The 23,081-nt window shown below is 36.6% G+C and overlaps 1 protein-coding gene across 1 annotated transcript in view; it reads left to right on the plus strand.

Annotated features, from left to right (window-relative positions):
- The window catches only part of DOCK3 (dedicator of cytokinesis 3), a 695,231-nt gene that overhangs the window by 630,493 nt on the left and 41,657 nt on the right, over positions 1–23,081 (plus strand). The window contains exons 30-33 of the mRNA XM_081301421.1: positions 60–160; positions 433–491; positions 2,736–2,884; positions 21,569–21,654. Coding sequence (XP_081157547.1) covers positions 60–160; positions 433–491; positions 2,736–2,884; positions 21,569–21,654 — 395 coding nt within the window. The remainder of the gene's footprint in view (positions 1–59; positions 161–432; positions 492–2,735; positions 2,885–21,568; positions 21,655–23,081) is intronic.

Consider the following 23,081-nt stretch of genomic DNA (forward strand, 5'->3'; position numbering starts at 1 on the left):
CTCTCTTCAAGTTAAGTACTCATATTGTCACGTGATTCTTCTTTTTTCTGTGTTTCTAGGTGTGGAATTCTTATTTTAGTCTGGCAGTTCTATTCATAAATCAGCCAAGCCTTCAGCTAGAAATCATTACTTCAGCCAAGAGGAAGAAGATTCTAGATAAGTAAGACAGATGTCTCCTGTTCATCTCCCTACCCCTTTCCCAGATGGGACTGTGTTACTGTGACAGGCTCCTTTGGAAGACCATTGGGTTCTCACATGGGTAGTTTCCCAATAGACCAAGTGTGAGGGTTCAGTTAAGAACCAAATGGCTTAGCATTTTAAGAAACTTTTGGAATGACAGTACAGAAGTACTGGCCTCATAAGGTTTGCAACCCTGTTTTGAGGTGTGAACCTTTTTCCACTAACAATTGGCTCCTGTGTTACTATTCCCAGGTATGGGGACATGCGTGTGATGATGGCTTATGAACTGTTCAGCATGTGGCAGAATTTGGGTAGGTCTTTTCTCCCTGTTATTCCCTTCCATATATTTCAAAGCCAAATAAAAACTACCAGGACTAATAGCATCCCTCAGACTTTCTGAGTGTTGTTAGTTCAGGCCCAAGAGATTCTTATATAACTTGAATGTAACACTTCAGATGGATGAAGCATAAAGCTTTTGGCAGAGAGAGTTTGGCTGAAAAATAAGACTCCAGTACTACATATGCACAGTCCCTTTTTAGAGAACTAAAGTCAAAAGAATAAGATGAGTGCTCCAGTAATTTTTCCAGTTTGAGAATCCATGCTTGTAAGATGCTCTGTGCTTTTCATGTCCCAGTCTGGATGTTGTAGGCTCAAAAGCATAGATAGATCTTGAGCATACCTAGCACATGAGCAAGGATATTAATTTTAATAGTATTCATGCATCCAAATCACATACCTGACATCAGTTGCATAAAAGAACATGTGAGAAAGGAGTTAGAGCCACTGGATGCGATTGATTTTGTTTACCCATCTAGCCACAGCTTCTCTAATAGCCACTTTTTTTTAATATAAACTTGTCAAATCAGTATTTCTGGTACAGTCTTTTTTTATATATACAGAATTTTTTATTTGTTCTTTTTAGGTATACATGACAATCTTTCAATTGCCCTGATGACTAACCGGGCCAGCCTATATTATAGGGATCTGAGTGGCCTGTCAGGATGCTAGAGAAGCTACTGTTACTACTTCAAGTGAGGTCTGCTTTCAACTAAGTTCATGGCTCTGAAGCCTTAGGAATGATGGTCATAAAATCTTACAGTCATCTGTTAACCATTTCCATTCCTAATCTAGAGGCAGCAACAAGGTCTGAAGCATTTCTTCCAGTAAGAGGGTCTTCCATCCCTGAGTGGGGATGCATTTCCCAAAGCAGACTTTTTCCAGCTTTAGCACTGTTACTCTGCATCCAACAGTAATAGATTTGAACCCTGAAGTTGACTGTGAAATTTCCAGGAATACAAAAGACTGGCAACTATATCAAGTACCAAGATTATAACATGCAGAATTGACCTTAGGGCTAATATTTTCTTCTTAGATAGACTTTCAAAATAGAAGAAATTTTAAAAGATACTAGATTCGCCTGATGAAGCCATTCTTACGTCATTGCTTTTGGTGAAAATGACATTCTGTGGTCCCTGAGAACTGGTTTTACTTGATGTAGCAGTTATTATACAAGTCCACAGTTTGTCTCTTCCTTAGTCTCTGAAAGACTGAAAGAAGAGCTCTGAAGATGGTTCTCTGTTTCACCACTGCAAGGAACAAAAGAGTCCAATTCCATAGTCCTCAGGGCTAGCCCTGAATTCTGGAAACACTATTCAGATGACAGGCCAGTCAGAGAGAAGTTCATCCCTCACTTCCCATGGGAAGGCCTCCTATAGGAAGCTGAGGGATGAGCTGATCCAAGTAGGTATGGCACTACCATCAGAAATGCAGTGTGATTGGGGAGTGATATTCGCCAAATTATATTGTTATATTGTGTACATGTATGAATACATAACAACAAATCCCATCATTATGTACAATTATAATACACCAATAAAAAATACAAAGAGAAAGAAGTAAAGAACAAAGGAAAAGGAAGGAAAGAAAAGAAAAATAATCTTAATACAAGGGATTTGAGGATGGGCAAAGAGTCTCCAGGCCATCCTGACAGGGTAGGGATGTGCAAGAGGCTCCTTCCAGCTCAGAAGAGGGGCTTCTTTGGCATACAGGAGCACAAGCATTAAAAAGATACATGGATTTCTGGCCCCTGGTAACTGGACCAAGGCCCAGATATCCTCTTCTATTTAAATGCCTCTAGGCTAGAGATAGAAACCCCAGGAAAAGTAAATTTTATTTAAGCAAAAATATATGACTTTTCCTTGCTTAAAAAAATGCTGTGAAAAGACCATCTGAAACTATCTTAGGGTATTCAAAAATCCCATAGCAAACTCTGTTTCTTGACCTCAGAGATTTTCAGGTAGTTTTTGGAACTTCCCAGGAAATTGGAAAAACAGTTTGAGCCTGTTGAACATTTGCTTTAAATAGGCTGGGCCAGCTTTACCTATGAACTCTAAAAAGCTGAGAGGGAGTTTCACAGAAAACCATAGGAGTGAGCTTACTTTACTCTCAGAAGCATTCAATAAAAAATCATAGCATGTGCTGTGGCTCACTTGGGAATCTTCCATGGAAGTAACAAAGCATTCATAAACTAATATCTGTTGGGTTTTGTTGTTCAGGTGAACATAAGATCCACTTTATTCCGGGAATGATTGGTCCTTTTCTGGGGGTGACACTAGTCCCACAGCCAGAAGTACGGAATATCATGATTCCCATCTTTCATGATATGATGGATTGGGAGCAGAGGAAAAATGGCAACTTCAAACAGGTAAGGTGACACCTGGAAGTGTTCAAGGTACTTTTTGAAATGGACCCCTTCTTTTCAGGCAGGTGGCCCAGATGGCTACAACATGGCTCCAATGGGAATGTTAAAACAGCCATCTTGAATTCTTCCTCTTCAAGGATTTTTAATTATTTGCCAAAATTGGTTTGTAGACTCGTTTCATCAAATTAGAGGCTAAAAAAACGAATCAGAGGAAATAGGTGAATATCATGTAAAAGGAACTTGAGACTATGCCCTCCCAATTTCACTCAGGTGAAGGCCTGGGGGTATGTTGTTCTTCCTCTTTGGCAGATCCCCACTATACAAAAGCATTTCTAAGATTAGAGCCCAGACCAGTTGGCTTCTCATGGCTCAGGATAGCCTAGAATTTCATAGACTACAGGTCCAAGAGATGTTTTGACTGAGTCACTTCAGTCTCTCCTTCCATGTAATTCTTTTGCCACCACTAAGGTGAAGTAGATGGCCTCTTCCTTTTTATCTATAGCTCCAAAGAATAATTCTAGGACCAATAAGGGCCAATGATAGGGAAGCCAATTTTAGCTAATGAAAGAAATAAATTGCTAGCAGCATAAAGTATCTACTGTGATCTATAATAGTTTGGAATATAGGAGTTCCACTTTGCTAGTGATCTTCAAGCAGAAGCCCCCAGGAGGCTACTAGGAGAAATTTCTGTATTGGCTTGGAAATTGTCCCAGTTCCCCACTGAACTCCTTCACAACCCATGATTTTGCAATGAACCAATTTCAGTGGTGAAATTGAGGAGCACACCAAACAGTAAATTTTAAACATTTATTTATTTTTAAATTTACATTAATAAATAAAAATCTTACATAAATAAATAAAATAATTATTTTTAAATTTACATAGAGTAAAATTCACTCTTTTTTATTTATGATTCTGTAAGTTTTTGCAGATGCACAGAGTTGTGTGACCAATATGACAATCAATATTTTTCAAATGCCTCAAAATTCTATTTTTTAGTTCCTTTATAATGAAACACTTCCTCTGTCTTTAATCAGTACAGCCTGATCTGTTCTCCATCAATGTAGTTGTGCCTTTACCATAAATGTCATATAGATGGAATCAAAGAGAAAATAACCCTTTTGAGACTGGCTTCTTTCACTGAGCATGATACTATGAGAGGTTCATCTATTTCACTGTGTGTATCATCTGAGACCGCTCCATTGCCTTAGGAACATCCTGCTCAAAGAGAATTCTGTGATACCCTGGAATTTATTGGTTCAGACAGCCCCAGGTTCAAAGATATCAAAACACCCAAATAGCCTTGAGGTACCAGTTGCCTAGAAGAGGAAGAATTATTGTGCCAGTGGTAAGTCTCCAATCAGGCCAATTTCCCCACAACCTCTAGATTCTTGTTTATCTTTAAATTTTTTTTCTCACAATAAATCCATTTGATGTGCTCCCCTATACATTTTAAAGCACACAGAGCAGAGATCCGACCTATCAGGTCCAATCATCCCTCCAGGCCCTCACTGTTGAAACTACTTTCCTGTGTCTTTGTCTTTTATTTCTTTTTTTTTAAAGCTTTTTTTATTAGTTGGTCAAAACATTACAAAGCTCTTGACATATCATATTTCATACATTTGATTCAAGTGGGTTATGAACTCCCATTTTTACCCCAAATACAGATTGCAGAATCACATCGGTTACACATCCACGTTTTACATATTGCCATACTAGTGTCTGTTGTATTCTGCTGCTTTTCCTATCCTCTACTATCCCCCCTCCCCTTCCCTCCCCTCCCATCTTCTCTCTCCACCCCATCTACTGTAATTCATTTCTCTTGTTTTTTTTCCCTTTCCTCTCACTTCCTCTTATATGTAATTTTGTATAATAATGAGGGTCTCCTTCCATTTCCATGCAATTTCCCTTCTCTCTCCCTTTCCCTCCCACCTCTTGTCCCTGTTTAATGGTAATCTTCTTCTCATGCTCTTCTTCCCTGCTCTGTTCTGAGTTGCCCTCCTTATATCAAAGAAGACATTTGGCATTTGTTTTTTAGTGATTGGCTAGCTTCACTTAGCATAATCTGCTCTAATGTCATCCATTTCCCTACAAATGCCATGATTTTGTCATTTTTTAGTGCTGAGTAATACTCCATTGTGTATAAATGCCACATTTTTTAATCCGTTCATCTATTGAAGGGCATCTAGGTTGGTTCCACAGTCTAGCTATTGTGAATTGTGCAGCTATGAACATCGATGTAGCTGTATCCCTATAGTACGTTCTTTTAAGGTCTTTGGGGAATAGTCCGAGAAGGGGAATAGCTGGGTCAAATGGTGGTTCCATTCCCCGCTTTCCAAGGAATCTCCACACTGCTTTCCAAATTGGCTGCACCAATTTGCAGTCCCACCAACAATGAGCAAGTGTACCCTTTTCCCCACATCCTCGCCAGCACTTGTTGTTGTTTCACTTCGTAATGGCTGCCATTCTTACTGGAGTGAGATGGTATCTTAGGGTAGTTTTAATTTTCATTTCCCTGACTGCTAGAGATGGTGAGCATTTTTTTTGTGTAATTGTTGATTGATTGTATGTCCTCCTCTGAGAAGTGTCTGTTCAGGTCCTTGGCCCATTTGTTGATTGGGTTATTTGTTTTCTTATTGCTTAATTTTTTAAGTTCTTTGTATACTCTGGATATTAGGGCTCTATATGAAGTGTGAGGAGTAAAAATTTGTTCCCAGGATGTAAGCTCCCTATTTACCTCTCTTATTCTTTCTCTTGCTGAGAAAAAACTTTTTAGTTTGAGTAAGTCCCATTTGTTGATTCTTGTTATTAACTCTTGTGCTATGGGTGTTCTATTAAGGAATATGGAGCCCGACCCCACAATATGTAGATTAGAGCCAACTTTTTGTTCTATCAGACGCAGAGTCTCTGTTTTGATATCAAGCTCCTTGATCCATTTTGAGTTAACTTTTGTGCATGGTGAGAGAAAGGGATTCAGATTCATTTTGTTGCATATGGATTTCCAGTTTTCCCAGCACCATTTGTTGAAGATGTTATCCTTTCTCCATTGCATGCTTTTAGCACCTTTGTCAAATATAAGATAGTTGTAATTTTGTGGATTGGTCTCTGTGTCCTCTGTTGTATACCATTGGTCCACCCGCTTGTTTTGGTACCAGTACCATGCTGTTTTTGTTACTATTGCTCTGTAGTATAGTTTGAAGTCTGGTATCGCTATACCGCCTGTTTCACTCCTCCTGTTTGGAATTGCTTTTGCTATTCCGGGTCTTTTATTTTTCCAGATGAATTTCATGATTGCTTTATCTATTTCTACAAGAAATGCCGTTGGGATTTTGATTGGCATTGCATTAAACCTATAGAGAACTTTTGGTAATATCGCCATTTTGATGATGTTAGTTCTGCCTATCCATGAACAGGGTACATTTTTCCATCTTCTGAGATCTTCTTCTATCTCTCTCTTTAGGGTTCTGTAGTTTTCATTGTATAAATCTTTCACCTCTTTTGTTAGGTTGATTCCCAAGTTCTTATTTTCTTTGAGGATATTGTGAATGGAGTGGTTTTCCTTATTTCCATTTCAGAGGTTTTGTTGCTGATATACAGGAATGCCTTTGATTTATGCGTGTTGATTTTATAACCTGCCACTTTGCTGAATTCATTTATTAACTCTAGCAGCTTCTTTGTAGACTCTTTTGGGTCTGTTAAGTATATTATCATGTCATCCGCAAATAGCGATAGTTTAATTTCTTCTTTTCCTATTTTTATGCCTTTAATTTCTTTTGTCTGTCTAATTGCTCTGGCCAGTATTTCGAGAACTATATTGAATAGAAGTGGTGAGAGAGGGCATCCCTGACTTGTTCCAGATTTTAGAGGGAATGTCTTCACACTTTCTCCATTTAGAATGATACTAGCCTGAGGCTTAGCATAGATAGCTTTTACAATGTTGAGGTAAGTTCCTGTTATCCCTAGTTTTTCTAGTGTTTTGAACATAAAGGGATGCTGTACTTTGTCGAATGCTTTTTCTGAGTCTATCGAAATGATCATATGGTTCTTATCTTTAAGTCTATTGATGTGGTGAATAACATTTATTGATTTCCATATATTGAACCAGCCTTGCATCCCAGGGATGAATCCTACTTGATCATGGTGCACAATTTTTTTGATATGTTTTTGTATCCGATTCGCCAGAATTTTATTGAGGATTTTTGCATCTAGGTTCATCAGAGATATTGGTCTGTAGTTTTCTTTCTTTGAAGTGTCTTTGGTTTCAGAATCAGGGTGATGTTGGCCTCATAGAATGAATTTGGAAGAGTTCCCTCTTTTTCTATTTCCTGAAATAACTTGAAAAGTATTGGTATTAATTCTTCTTTAAAAGTTTTGTAAAACTCCACTGTATACCCATCCAGTCCTGGGCTTTTCTTGGTTGGTAGTCTTTTGATGGCTTCTTCTATTTCCTCCATTGATATTGGTCTGTTTGTCTTTTATTTCTTATTAATTATTTTAGAGTTTTAATTTCTCAGCCAGGTAACACCTCTGTGCAGTTATCTGATCCCTTGTGTAGGACACAGTAACAGGTAGTTTTTCTACTGATGAGTACTATTTAACTTATTCATCATTTGAAAGACATTTAGATTCTTTACATTTTGGTAAATACTAAAATGAAGCTAATAAAACATTTTATATGAATATAAACTACTTTTTTTCTGTGGATGAATACATAAAAATATAATTGTAGGATCTTGTGATAAGTGTAGGTTTAGCTTTATATAAGAAGATATCAAATTATTTTCAAAAATGGCTGAACCATTTTGAAGTCCCAGCAACTGTGTATGAGAATTCCAGTTGCTTCATATAATAACCAATATTTAGTATTATTTGTGCCATTCTAATAGATGTGCAGTTGTATATCATTGTGGTTTTAATTTACATTCCCCTAATTACTAATGATGAGCATCCTTTCATTTGTTTACTTAATAGTCTTATATTTCTTTGATGAAATTATTATTCAAAACTTGTTCATTTTAAGTTGGGTTGTTTATTTCCAAATATTGTTGAGTTTTAAGGTTTCTTCATGTATTCTGGATTTAAGTTCTTTGTTCAGTGTGTTACTTACAATATTTTCTCCAAGTCTTTAGCTGATCGTTTTATTTACCATTATCTTTCATAGAAATAAAGTTTTATAAAATTATTTTTATGCAGTTCAATATCAATGTTTTTATTTATATATATAAATACATATATGTGTGTATACATAGATATATAGATATTAGTTGTACTTGGACACAATACCTTTGTTTTATTTATTTATTTTTTTATATGGTACTGAGGATCGAACCCAGGGCCTCGCACACGCTAGGCAAGCCCTCTACCACTGAGTCACAACCCCAGCCCTCAATGTTTTTCTTTTATGAATGCTTTTGGAATGATATCTAAGAACTATTTGCCTAGCCCAGGGCCACAAATTTTTTTCAGTGTCTTCTTCTAGAAGGTTTATAATTTTATAATAGTGCTGGGGATTGAATCCAAGTGCTCTTCTACTGAGCTACACCTCCAGCCCTCGACATTACATAATGTTACATTTTAAATTCAGATCTATTTTGAATCAATTTTTGTATAAGATGTGAAATATGGGTAAAAGGTCTTTTGGAGGCAGCATATAGATGTCCAATTAATTATTCCAGCACCTTGTTGAAAAGACTATCCTTTCTCCTTGAATTACCTTTGTACCTTTCTCAAATCAATTAACTATCAAAGTGTACAAAGTTTTAATTCAGAGGAATAAGTTTTACTGATCTAGTGCACAGCATGGTGACAATACTTAATAATAATGTGTTGTATATTTTAAAATTGCTGAAAGAGTAGACTTTAAATGTCCTTACAAAAAAATAGGTAGGTGGTCTATTAGACTCTTGAACTTGAGAAGAGTAATGTTTTGAACGACCAACAATAAAAAAAAAAAAGAATCTGAAAAAAAAAGTAGGTAAGGTGATATGTTATTTAGTTTGATTTAATCATTTTGCAATGCATACATATATTAAAACATCATGTTGTACCCCCAAATATATACAATTATTGTCAATTAACTTTTTTAAATCAGTTGATCATATTTACGTGAATTTCTTTCACATGATCTTCAAATACCTTAGTCTCTCCACTGTCTATTTTTTCATCAATACCACACTGCCTTAATTTTGGTAGCTTTATAATTAGTCTTAAAAATGAAATGGTATAAATTCTCCAAATTTGTACTTTTTAAAATATTCTGTTAGCTATTGCAGTTCCTTTTCTTTTTCCTATATTGTTTACTTACTTACTTACTTATTTGCAGAATTAGAAATTGAATCCAAGAGCACTCTACCATCGAGCTACATCCCCAGTCCTTTTTTATATTTTATTTTGAGACAGAGTTTCCTTGAATTGCTGAGACTAGCCTCAAACTTGTGATCCTCCTTTCATCAGCCTCCCAAGTTGCTGGGATTATAAGGATGTGCCATGGTGCCCAGCCTTTCTATAAATTTTAGAATCATCTGTTAGTTTGCACAGAAATTCCTGCTGGGATTTTTTTTCTTTTTTAATTTATTCTAATTTGTTATATATGACAGCAGAATGCATTTCAATTCATATTACACATATAGAGCACAATTTTTCATGTCTCTGGTTGTACACAATATAGAGTCACACCATTCATGTCTTCATACATGTACTTAGAGTAATGATTTCCATCTCATTTCACTGCCTTTCCAACCCCCATACTCTCTCCCTTCCTCTCCCTCCCCTTTGCCCTATCTATAGTTTGTCTATTCCTCCCATGCTCCCCCCATCCCCATTATGAATCAGCATCCACATATCATAGAAAATATTCAGCATTTGGTTTTTTGGGATTGGCTTACTTCACTTAGCATTATTTTCTACAGCTCCATCCATTTACCTGCAATTGCCATGATTTTATTCTCTTATAATGCTGAGTAATATTCCATTGTGTAGATATACCACATTTTCTTTATCCATTCATCTATGTAAGGGCATCTAGATTGGTTCCACAGTTTAGCTATTGTGAATTGTGCTGCTATAAATGTGGCTGAATCCCTATAGTATGCTGTTTTTGAGTCCTTTGAGTATAGACCAAGGAGTAGGATAGCTGGGTCAAAAGGTGGTTCCATTCCCAGTTTTTCAAGGAATCTTCATTCTGCTTTCCATATTGACTGCACCAATTTGCAGTCCCACCAGTAAAGTATGAGCGTGCCTTTTTTTCACTACATCCTCGCCGACACTTATTGTTGTTTGTGTTCTCAATAGCTGCCATTCTGACTGGAGTGAGATGAAATCTTAGAATAGTTTTGACTTGTATTGCTATAATTGCTAGAGATGTTGAACATTTTTTCATATATTTGCTGATTGATTGTATATCATCTTCTGAAAAGTGTCTGTTTAGTTCCTTGGCCAACTTATTGATTTGGGTTATTTGGTTTTGTTTTTGGAGGGTTAAGAGTTTTGAGTTCTTTATATATTCTATAAATTAGTGCTCTATTTCATGTGTGTGTGGTAAAAATTTGCTCACATTCTATAGGCTCTCTACTCACCTTACTGATTGTTTCTTTTGCTGAGAAGAAGCTTTTTAGTTTGAATCCATCCCATTTATTGACTATTGATTTTAATTCTTGTACTATAGGAGTCTTATTAAGGAAGTCAGGGCATAATCTGACATGAAGAAATTTGGGCCTACTTTTTCTTCTATTAGGCATGTGGTCTCTGGTTTAATTCCTACATCCTTGATCTATTTTGAGTTTTGTGCAGGGTGAGAGATAGGGGTTTAATTTCATTTTGTTGCATAAGGATTTTCAGTTTTCCCAAAACCATTTGTTGAAAGGCTGTCTCTAACCTAAGATAACTGTAATTATGTGGGTTTGTCTCTGTGTCGTCTATTCTGTACCATTGGTCTACAGTCTATTTTGGTGCCAGTACCATGCTGTTTTTGTTACTATTGCTCTTTAGTATAGTTTAAGGTCTGGTATAGTGATGCCACCTGCTTCACTCTTCTTGCTAAGGATTGCTTTACCTATTCTGGGTCTCTTATTTTTCCAGATGAATTTCATGACTGCTTTTTCTATTTCTATGAAGAATGTAATTGGAATTTTGATTGGAATTGCATTAAATATGTATAGTGCTTGTGGATCCTCTAGGCATTTTGACATATTAATTCTGCCTATCCAAGAACAAGGGAGAGCTTTCCATCCTCTAAGGTCTTTTTTTGATTTCTGTCTTTAGCATTATGTAGTTTTCATTGTAGAGGTCTTTCACCTCTTTTGTTGATTCCAAGTGTAATTTTTTTGAGGCTATTGTAAATAGGGAAGTTTTATTTGTTTCCATTTCAGAGAATTTGTCATGGATGTACAGAAATGCCTTTGATTTATGGGTGTTGATTTTATATCCTGCAACTTTGCTGAATTCATTTATTAGTTCTAGAAATTTTCTGGTGATATTTTTTGGATCCTCTAGGCATAGAATCATATCATCAGCAAATAGTGCTAATTTGAGTTCTTCTTTTCTTATCTGTATCCCCTTAATTTCTTTAGTCTGTCTAATTGCTCTGGCTACTGTTTCAAGAACTATGTTAAATAGATGTGGTGAAAGAGGGAATCCTTGTCTTGTTCCCATTTTTAGAGGGAATGCTTTCAATTTTTCTCCATTTAGAATGATGTTGGCCTTGGGCTTTGCATATATAGTGTTTACAGTGTTGAGATATATTCCTTTTATCGATAGTTTTTATAGTGTTTTGAAGATCAATGGGTGCTGTATTTTGTGAAATTCTTTTTCTGAATCTATGGAGGTGATCATATGGTTCTTATCTTTAAGTCTATTGATGTGATGAATTACATTTATTTATTTCTGTATGTTGAACCACCCTTGCATCCCTGGGATGAATCCCATTTGATCATGGTGCACTGTCTTTTTGATATGTTTTTATATTCTATTTGCCAGAATTTTTTGCATGTATGTTCATTAGAAATATTGGTCTGAAGTTTTCTTTCTTTGATGTGTCTTTACCTGGTTTTGGAATCAGGGTGATATTGGCCTCATAGAATGATTTTGGAAGTGTACCCTCTTTTTCTATTTCATGCAATAATTTGCAGAGTATTGGTATTAGTTTTTCTTTAAAGGTCTTGTAGAATTCAGTTGTGTATTCATCTAGTCCTGAGATTTTCTTGGTTGGTAGGATTCTGATGACATCTTCTATTTCATTGCTTGAAATTGATCTGTTTAAATTGTGTATGTCATTCTGATTCAGTTTGGGCACATCATAAAGACTCTAGAAATTTGTGGATTCCTTCAATATTTTCTATTTTATTGGAGTATAAATTCTCAAAATAATTTCTAATTATCTTCTGTATTTCTGTAATGTCTGTTGTGATATTTTCTTTTTCATCACGTTAGTAATTTGAATTTTCTCTCTCCTCCTCTTTATTAGCATGGCTAATGTTTATCAGTTTGATTTATTTTTTTCAAAGAACCATCTTTTTGTTTTGTCAATTTTTTTCAATTGTTTCTTTTGTTTCAATTTCATTGATTTCAACTCTGATTTTGATTATTTTCTGTCTTCTAATGCTTTTGGTATAGATTTGTTCTTCTTTTTCTAGGGCTTTGAGATGTAATGTTAGGTCATTTATTTGTTGACTTTTTCTTCTTTTAAGAAATGAAATCCATGCAGTGAACTTTCCTCTTAGTACTGCCTTCATAGTGTCCCAGAGATTTTGATACATTGTATCAGTGTTCTCACTTACCTCTAAGAATTTTTTAACCTCCCCTTTTATGTCTTTTGAAACCCATTGTTCATTCAAGAGCATATTTTTTAGTTGCCAGGTGTTGCAGTAGCTTTATTTTTATTTTATCATTGATTTCTAATTTTATTCCATTATGATCTGATAAAATGCAGAGTAGTATCTCTATTGTTTTGTATTTGCCAAGAGTTTCTTTGTGGCATAATAAATATATGGTCTATTTTAGAGAAGGATCCATGTGCTCCTGAGGGTATTCACTCATTGATGGATAAAATGTTATATATATGTCAGATAAGTCCTTTTATGTATTATTGAGTTCTGTAGTTTCTTTGTTCAGCTTTTGTTTGGAAGAGAGGTGTGTTAAAGTCACCCAGAATTATTGTGTTGTGGTCTATTTGATTCTTGAGCTTGAGAAGAGTTTGTTTGATGAATGTAGATGTTCCATTGTTTGGGGCATATATATTTATAATTTTCATGTGTTGAGGTGTATGGTTCCCTTGAGCAGTATGTAGTGTCCTTCTTTATTTCTTTTGATTAACTTTAGCTTGAAGTCTACTTTATTTGATAGGAGGATGGAAACCCCTGCTTGTTTCCACAGTCCATGTGAGTGGTATGATTTTTCCCAACCTTTCACAGTCTGTGGATGTCTTTTTGTATGAGATGAATCTCTTGGAGGCAGTATATTGTTGGATCTTTTTTTTTTCAATCCAGTCAGCTAGTCTATGTATTTTGATTGGTGAGTTTAGGCATTAACATTCAGGTTTATTATTGAGACATGATTTGTATTCCCAGCCATTTTTGTTTATTTTTGGCATTTAACTTGACTTGGTTTCTCCTTTTATTAGTTTTTCCTTTAATATAATAACTGATTTTCGTTAATTAATATAATACCTGATTTTCATTGTGGTTTTTTCATTTCCTCCTCATGTAATATTTTGCCAAGGATGTTCTGTAGTGCAGGCTTTCTAGTTGTAAATTATTTTAACTTTTGTTTATCATGGAAGGCTATTATTTCATCATTATATCTAAAGCTTAATTTTGCTGGATATAGATTCTTGGTTGGCATCCATTTTCTTTCAGAGCTTGGTATAAGTTGTTCTAGGATCTTCTAGCTTTCTGCAGATATCCTAATTGGTTTCCCCTGTATATAATCAGATTACTTTCTCTTGTGGCTTTTTAAATTCTCTCCTTATTCTGTATGCTAGATATTATCATTATAATGTACCTTGGTGTAGACCTGTTGTGATTTTGTACATTTGGCATACTGTAAGCCTCTTGTATTTGGTTTTCCAATTCATTCTTCATGTTTGAAAATTTTTCTAGTATTATTTCATTGAATAGATTGTTCATTCCTTTGGTTTGGAACTCTATGCCTTCCTCTATCCCAATAACTCTTAAATTTGGTCTTTTTATGCTGTCCCATATTTCTTCAATGTTCTGTTCATGCTTTCTTACCATCTTCACTGTGTAGTCTACATTCTTTTCAGGATTATATATTTTGTCTTTATTGTCTGAGGTTCTGTCTTCCAAGTGGTCTAAGCTATGGTGATGCTTTCAATTGATCTTTTAATTTGGTTTATTGTTTCTTTCATTTCAAGAATTTCTGTTTGTTTGTTTTTTCAGAACCTCTATCTCCTTATTGAAGTAATCTTTTGCTTCCTGTATTTGCCTATGTAGCTCTTTGTCAAAATGATCTTTTGCTGCCTGCATTTGCTCTCCTATATCATCCTTACTTCACAGAACATTGTAATTATGTACACCCTGAACTCCTTCTCTGTAATTTCTTCGTTTGTGCTGGCCATGGATTCTAATAATATAGTATCTTGATTTGTTGTTTTTTTTTTAAAGAGAGAGTGGGGGGGGAGGGAGAGAGAGAGAGAGAGAAAGAGAGAGAATTTTTTTTATATTTATTTTTTAGTTCTCGGCAGACACAACATCTTTGTTGGTATGTGGTGCTGAGGATCGAACCCGGGCCGCACGCATGCCAGTCGAGCGCGCTACCGTTTGAGCCACATCCCCAGCCCTCTTGATTTGTTTAGGTCACTTTCTTCCCTTGTTTTTTCATGTTGTTAGTGTGTCTTCCCTTGTAGCACTGGGAATCTGAGGCATTACCGTTTTTTACCCTATATGCTTACAGTGCCCCTGCAGGGTTCCAATACCTCTCCTTTGAGGAAAAGGACAATATTAACAGATCCCAATGCAAACAACATACAACCTTAAACTAAATAGTTGCTACTAAGATGTTTAGAGTTTGGTCACAATATGCAGAAGTGGTGAGTTCAATTATTATCTATATAAACAGTAAGTTTGCAAAAGGGTTTACTGTTTCTGATGGTGGACAAAGAACCAGAGGTGAGGTGTAGGATGAGATGTTGAGGGGGAAGGAGATGAAGATATAGTGTTATTAGATCTTAGAAAGTGTGAAAGAAGAATCTCAAGAAGAAGAATCTCAAGAAGGTGGTTAGTAGCAGAAGAGACAGGAAGTAATTTTGAGTAGACAAGTAAGTGGAAAGACAGTAGAGTACATAAAACAAACAAACATAAGTTTGAAAAAAAGTTAAAAAATGTAAAAATAGGAGAAAAAATACTATAAAACATAATGGTAATATATGATTCAGACATCCTAGTCCTCAATATCCTAATTCATGCACAGTATTTGGTTTCACATATGTTGGGGAAGTGAGGGCAGGAGAATAGAGAGGGAGGAAAAAAAAACTCAAATGAAGAAACAAGGATGTTTTGGTTGGAGATTAATCTTTCCTGCTTCTCTTCTCATCCAGTAGGTGGGGTTGTCTGTTTTTTGCTGGTATCTCTACCCTCAGGATGGTGAAGGTTACCTAGGTGGGAGGGTTAGTCTTGGGTGCAGAGTACCTGAAAGTGGGGCATGGCTCCTGGCAGTTCCCAAATGGTAGACTGCATCCCAAGGATCTCCTTTGGGGTCCATTCGTGTGACATGGGCACCTGATCTTATCTCCTTATATTGCCTGTAGACCTCAGTTTCTGGTCTCTAAATTAGTCTCTAAACTGTATCTCACTCACCCTCTCTCCCTTTCTACTTCCTAATCAGGGACCTTTCTCTCTGGAGGTCTTGTAGGTTGTGCTCTGGGGGCTGCGCACCTTTCTTGGAGAGCTGTTTTATATTGTGCAGTCACTGTGCTGGATTAGTGGCTGCCCCCAGGGGCAGTTGGCGATTATAGGTACCTACCCACCCAGTGTTCCAAACTGGGAATTGCCCCAACTAAAGATGGCAATGAAGGTGACCCAAAAATGGAGGCAGTGGCTTTCAGCAATGGAGAGCCAGCTTGGGTGAGGAGGTCCGGGCGATGATGTTGGGCGATGTGTTCAGAGATGCAACTCTATGGCATGCAGTGTTGTAGCTGTCGGCTGTCTTCAGAACCTGTGCAAAGTCTCCAGTTGTAGGCAGGCTACCATGTGTTGAGGACTATGGCAGTGGCTACAGAGACCCAAGACAGAGGCAACTGCAGGAGCCACATGTTGGTAAATGGGATCCACCTCGGGAGTGGTGGCTGGAGTCCCTGTGCAGGGGCGGTCGGGAGTCCTACTGTAACGCTGAGGTCTGGAGTCCTGTGCAGCCCGGCAGCCATGATTTCTGCAGCCATGATTCCTCTGGGAGGTCGTCTATCACTCCCAGAGAAGCAGTATTGCCACTACTAGAATCCTGGGTCTTGGAGCAACACAGAATGCTGCCTGCCTCTAGCCCGCCATCTTCTCAACTCCCCTGCTGGGATTTTAATTGTATTTTATTGACCATAGATCAAACTGGGAAGAACTGATATCGTAATACTGAGTTTTTTAATCCATGAAGAAAACTTTTCATTTATTTAAGTGCTCTTTGGTTTACTTTATCAGTGTTTTATAGTTTTATCATACAGATCATACTATATGTTGTTAAATTTACATGTATTTGTTTTTTCACAGTCATAAATTATTCTAATTTTTAAATTTTGTTTTATAGTTGTTTGTTGTTAGCATATGGAAATGCAGTTAAGTTTTATATGTTAATCTTAAATCCTGCACCCTCTCTAAATTCATTTATTAGTTCTAGAAACATTTTTGTAAATTCCTTAGGGTTTTCTGTTAGACAATCATGTTGTCTATAAATATAGTTTGATTTCTTTCTTTCTTATCTGTATATCTCTTATTTATTTTTCTTGTTTTATTGCAACAGATCAGATATCTGGTATGCTGTTAAATAAGAGTGATATGAGTAGCCAGATGCCGCGGCACATGCCTATAATTCCAGCAGCTTGGGAGGCTGAGGCAGGAGGATTGCAAGTTCAAAGCCAGCCTCAGCAAAAGTGAGGCACTAAGCAACTCAGTGAGACTCTATCTCTAAATAAAATACAAAATAGGGCTGGGAATATGGCTCAGTGGTCAAGTGCCTCTGAGTTCAATCCCCAGTACCAAAAAAAAAAAAAAAAAAAAGAGTGATGTGAGTGAACATACTTGCCTAGTTCTTAGGGGAAAGTATTCAATGTTTCACCATTAAATACAGTGCTAATGCTAGTTGTTTTAAAGATAGTCTTATCATGGGTAGAGTATTTAAAATAAATCCATTTTATGCCTCATAACTTCAGGAAACAACAACAAAAAAGAACTGTGGCTTTTCTGTACTTTCACAGCCTTGTGCCTTCTAATTATGCAAAGCACACAACTACTGGGCAAAAACCCAGTAACCAAGAAATGTATAACTTTGCAGAACTACCATATAGGTTATCCAAGTCTACTAAGAAGGAGCTGTGCAGTATTCCACCATCCCTAACACTGAATTAAAAGGTTACTTTGTAAAACACTTAAGTTGGAAGTCATATCTCAAGACTCAGGGCAGGAGCTATGTTCTTTTTCCCAGTAAGACTGTCATGAATAATTAATATCCAGCAAGCCAAGTAAACACTTTTGTTCCTAGTTAGGAAAATATTGCTGTGCTTCCCTTTACCATCAACTCTTTTTAAAGCATAGTCTGCTCTTAATCCCTGTTTTCTACTTTCTACCTTCCCGTTGGTTTAGTCTCCTGTGTATTACACACCCACCTTTGTTAAAAGTGTTCTCTTGAAAGTAATCTATAACTTTCAAGTCGCTAAAATTCAATGACTTTTGGTCTTAGTTCTGATTGTATTTTTTTACAGTTTTGATTCTGTTATCCATTTCCATACTTTTTACAACTTACTAAAAATACATTTTTCTAATTGCAAAATAATGATTAATATAGAAGAATTAAAAATGCAAATAAGGGGCTGGAGTTGTGACTCAGTGGTAAATAGCTTGTCTAGTATGAGTGAGGCACTGGGTTCAATTTTTAGCACCACATAAAAATAAAGGTATTGTGTCCACCTACAACTAAAAAATAATTTTTTAAATGCAAATAAACTGTAATGAAAAATTTTAACTCAAATTCCTAGCATTATTAACAACTTAGGGGGAGCAGTTTATGGTGTTTTTTTAGTCCTTTTTTCCAATACTTAGAATTTTTTATTTAAAAAAATGAATTGTTGTATATGTTGGTTTGTAATCCCTCATTTTGGTAGCAATTTGTCACACCTACCTCTTCATGTCTCTTAATGCTCCTCTATACTGCACTCTCAGTTTAGAGGCTACATGTTATTCCATTGCATAACTATGTTACAATATATATAATAGTCAAGCTCCTAGTTTTAAAAACTTACTATTAATATTGCAAAACCACCCATTCCTATTTTCTTAGGTAAACTTCTCAATCTATAATCATTGGATCCAAAGAGCAAAACAGTTCTTAAGTTTTTATAGTACTATTTTTATGTCATTTTATTGATGTATTATAATCCTAGTATAACTATAATTTGGCCAATATTGTTCCCCAGTATTTCTCCTTTACTTCCCCTCCCCCAGCCCCAAGGCCCCTGGTCCCTTTCTTCTACTTTACTGTCTCCTCTTGATTTTCATGAGATCCCCCTCCCTGCCACCTTTCTTTGTCTTTTTCCTCCCTGTCTTCCACATATGAGAGAAAGCATATGACTCTGACTTTCTGAGTTTGGTTTATTTCATTTAACATAATGTTCTCAAGTTCTATCCATTTCCCTACAATTGACATAATCTATTCTTCCTGGCTGAAACACACACGCACGCGCGCGCGCGCGCGTGTGTGTGTGTGTGTCCGTTTTCTTTATTCATTTATCCATTGACAGATGCCCAGGCTGGTTCCATAACTTGGCTATTGTGAATTGTGCTACTATAAACATGGGTATGCATGTATCACTATAGTGTTCTTACTTTAATTCTTTAGGATAATTACCATAGAGTTGTATATTGGGTCAAATGGTAGTTCCATTCCTAGTTTTTTGAGGAACCTCCAAACTGATTATCATGGTGGTTGTAATAATTTACAATCCCACCAACAGTGTAAAAGTGTTTCTTTTTCTCCACATCCTCTCCAACATTTGTTATTGTTTGTATTCTTGATGACTGCCATTCTAACTGAAGTGAAATGAAATATGTGTAATTTTTATTTTCATTTCTCAAATTGCTAATGATATTGAACACTTTTTCATGTATTTGTTGGCCATTTGCGTTTCTTCTTTTGAGAAGCATCTGTTTGGTTCTTTGTCCATTTTTTAATTGGGTTATCATGGGAGAGGGGTTGGGGCAAAGTTTTTTGAGTTCTCTATATATTCTGGTTATTAATTTTCTGTCAGAAGAGTAGTGAGCAAATATTTTTTCCCATTCTGTAGGCTCTCTCTTCACATTCTTGATTTTTCCTGTGCTGTTGTAGCACTATAAGAAGAAGCTTTATTAATGGTTTCTCAGATCCCAGACTCCTTTGCTATGTGTGCCCCATCTAAATATTGACCAGGCTAAACTGTGATACTGCTCCCCTGAAAGATGATGACCTCTCCGATACCAGTACTATTTATTGTGTGTTTTCTCTCTTAGACTCATTGTAGGGTCTAGGGCATGGTGGGGCTCATGGAGATGAAAATCAAAACTAACATTCATTAAGCAGTTCCCAAGATTCAGGGCACAGTGACACCAAAGAAGAATGTTACCACCATTCCCATTTCACAAATGAGGAAACCTAGACTTAAGAGAGGTAAATACTTGTGCAGAACTACGCAGCTGGTTATACTGCAAACAAATGTTGAACGAATAACAATAAAAGTAACATTGCAAACCTTATGGTCAATATTAATAATTATGACATGATATATTTGAAGAACTTCTTTTTCTTGACTTGAAGTCATCAAATTAGCCTGCATTGATCTTTAGATTTCTCTTAACAACTTTTTCCTTCATCAGCTCTGCCTCCATATCCTTCCATTACCAGTTCCTTTCCCTAATTCGAGTTATAACATGAATAAGCATCAGAGCAACCTGGATGTTTTGTTAAAACATATTGCTAACTTCCACCTCCATTCTGAGTTTCTAATACAGAAGGCCTGAGGAGGCCAGAGAATTTGGATTAAAAAGTCTTAAGATTATTAAAGTCTTAAGATCTTTACCACAGATCTTAAGACTAAGGCTGCTGGCCCAGGGATCAGTTTTGAAAACCTTTAGAGTCTAGTGGACTGATTGCTCTACCTCATTGGCAGTGTTTGTATTCTACTACTTGAGGTTACCTCTGCCATCTTTGCATTTTTCTGGAAAGCACAGTCTACCTGTACCTTCATGTGTGAAAAGAGATCCCTTGCTATAATCAGACCCTTCGTTTTAGCCAATGGTTGACCTAGTGAGGCAAGACATGCTTTGAACTGGGAGTAAAATATTTGGCTTCTATATCCAGATCCACCTGGCTTTATCTTCTCTGCCCTGAGAGAGCAGGATAGCATCGATTTCTGAGGACCCCTGCTCTCAGAATTTGTTTCCTCTTTAATGTGTATTCAAGCAGCTAACTCATCAGGCCAAATAATAAGTATATGGCCCTAGCATTGTAAGTTCCTTCCTGACCATGTGGCGGGCCATTATTTTAAAAAGCCATATTCATTCATTCTCATTTTCTGCTGGTGGGATTTAACAAACCCTACCTGCCTTCAATTATATTACTGAATCAGTTGTTCTTTTTATTACTTTTCCTTAAAATTCTCTTACCCTGTGTGGAATGAGAAAATGCTTTTAGGGGAACATTATTTAATGTAGTCATGCTGAGATTTTTTATTGTTTATATGAAATATCTATATCAATAAACAGTAACACACATTAAAGGCTAATGAAGGATAAAAAGATTTTTTTATCTCTGTCACTTATAACAAATTTTTTACCTCAGAGTAAATCCAATGAGGCCTGTTAGAAAAGTGGCCAAGCACTGCCAAATGCCCCTGCAGGTCCATGGATTAGAAACAATGTAGTATTCCTCCTCATAGTTTAGGGGCCCAGTGACAGGGAGAGTGGCCCCAAGGGCTTTAGATCCTATGAGTACAAACACTGGACCCTGTTGTCCTGGAGGAAAAGCTCTGAAGGAAATAATTCATATCTCATTCTATCCCAACTAATGTCAGCCTCATTACACTGAAGACCAACTACCCAACAAGCTTCCTTTTTGATTGGCTGAATAGAGGGTAAAGTTATAACCCAACATAGTTTATTTATAGATTCTTTTAAATGAATATTTTTAAAATAAAATAAACATTTGACAAAGGCCTTTTTTGGATCCAAAATACTTTTCTTTGCCCCTAGATTGGGAAAGGGGTACATGAAACCTTAAGTTCTACGTCTAACTTAAACCACTAGGGTAAGAGGACTTTCTGATTGGGGAAGTCATCATGGTTTTTTTTGGCGCTGTAGATGAAATCTTGTCTTCCCTGGAATTTATTTGGAGCATGGATAAAATCAGGAAGCAGTTTTCCACCACCTTGCCCAGCAAGGGGACAGATTTCCCATTCTTCCTCTCAATTCTGTTTGAGTTTATGAAATCTCTGCTTCCTTCTAGGTGGAAGCCGAGCTGATTGACAAGCTGGACAGCATGGTATCAGAGGGGAAAGGCGATGAAAGCTACAGGGAGCTCTTCAGCCTTCTGTAAGCAGCTCCAGCCCCAGGTGTTCCATGTTGGGGGAAGGAATAAAGCAGGCTAATGAAGGGAGGAGATTAGACCTGCACTGGGCAGGCTGCCAAAGTTGGGTATCAGGAGAGACCCTATTGTTCCTGGTGGTAGCAGTGCTTACCTCTTTCAACAAGAAAGCAAGCTTTCTCAGGGATTGCCATGTTACTGAAGAGCTCAGGAAAAGGATGATTGTATATCTCACAATATGCACTGCATCCATTTGAGCAAACAGATCATGAGAAGTCAATCATAGTTTAGGTCTTGACACTGGCATTGTGGGAGGTGGGGGTTCTCTTCTTAAAAAGGGACTCCAGCCAGGGTACAGTGGTACACACCTATAATTCCAGCTACTTGGAAAACTGAAGCAGGAGAATCACAAGTTTGAGGCCATTCTGGACAATTTAGACCTTGAATCAAAATAAAAAATTTTAAAAAGGGCTAGAACCTGTAGCTCAGTAGTAGAGTAACTTGCCTAATGTATAGGAGGCCCTGGGTTCAATCTCCAATACCACACACACAAAAAGAAGGATTCTATTTTCCCTCCTTCGTAAGATATTACAGTTAGTTTGAAAAACACTGCAATGGGCTCTTAAACATGTCACCCACCGCCATCTCCAGGCTAATTTCCCTGTTTGTGAAATTAGGTGGTTATATTAAATAATGCCAGTGCTCTCCCAGGTCCATTGTTTCATGGCTTCTGTCTTGAATTAAATGGAGGCCAACAGGCCTTAGAGGACTTGCCAAGGGCTAAGATCAAAGAAGGAACTCAGAAACTGCCCTCCCATGTAATAGTGATGTTGTATTTCCTTTAAAAAATGAAATCTAAGCTCTAGAATATTCTCCCATCTTATTCATCATTTCCAGCTTTGAAACTTTGTCTTAGTACCATTTTTAAGACTAACCTCTAAAGTGTTTTCCAGTGATAATATTGAATGTTTACTTAGAACTTTACAGTTTAAAAATGTATGGATATTTCTCATTTTACTAGATCCTCACAACACACTTGATATGTGGGCAGGGCAGAGATTATCCTCCTTACCACTTTAGAAGTGATGAACTGGATTCAGGGAAGTGCCAGCATGTCCTCAGTTACCTGACCAGTAAAAGGCACCTCTAGAAAGAAGACCCAGATTTTCCAGTTTCGAGAAGGGGAAATCTCTCTGCAGTATCCTGCCCATATTGTTCATTTACCATAAGATAAAGTGTGGATTTATTTGACATTTAAATAATAATAATAATCTATGAAAATGAATTCATTCTTTAGTATTTCTCTTTTAACTGAAGGTACATTTTTTAATTGTGGAAGAAATATCTTCCTGGGTCACTAGAAAATGACTTTACAACAAAGGAAAAAGTAATAACCACAAAAAAAGAATATCTCACACACACACACAACCCACTA

The sequence above is a fragment of the Spermophilus citellus genome, assembly GCF_964194105.1.
Source record: "Spermophilus citellus genome assembly, chromosome: 7".
NCBI classification, from domain to species: Eukaryota; Metazoa; Chordata; class Mammalia; order Rodentia; family Sciuridae; genus Spermophilus; species Spermophilus citellus.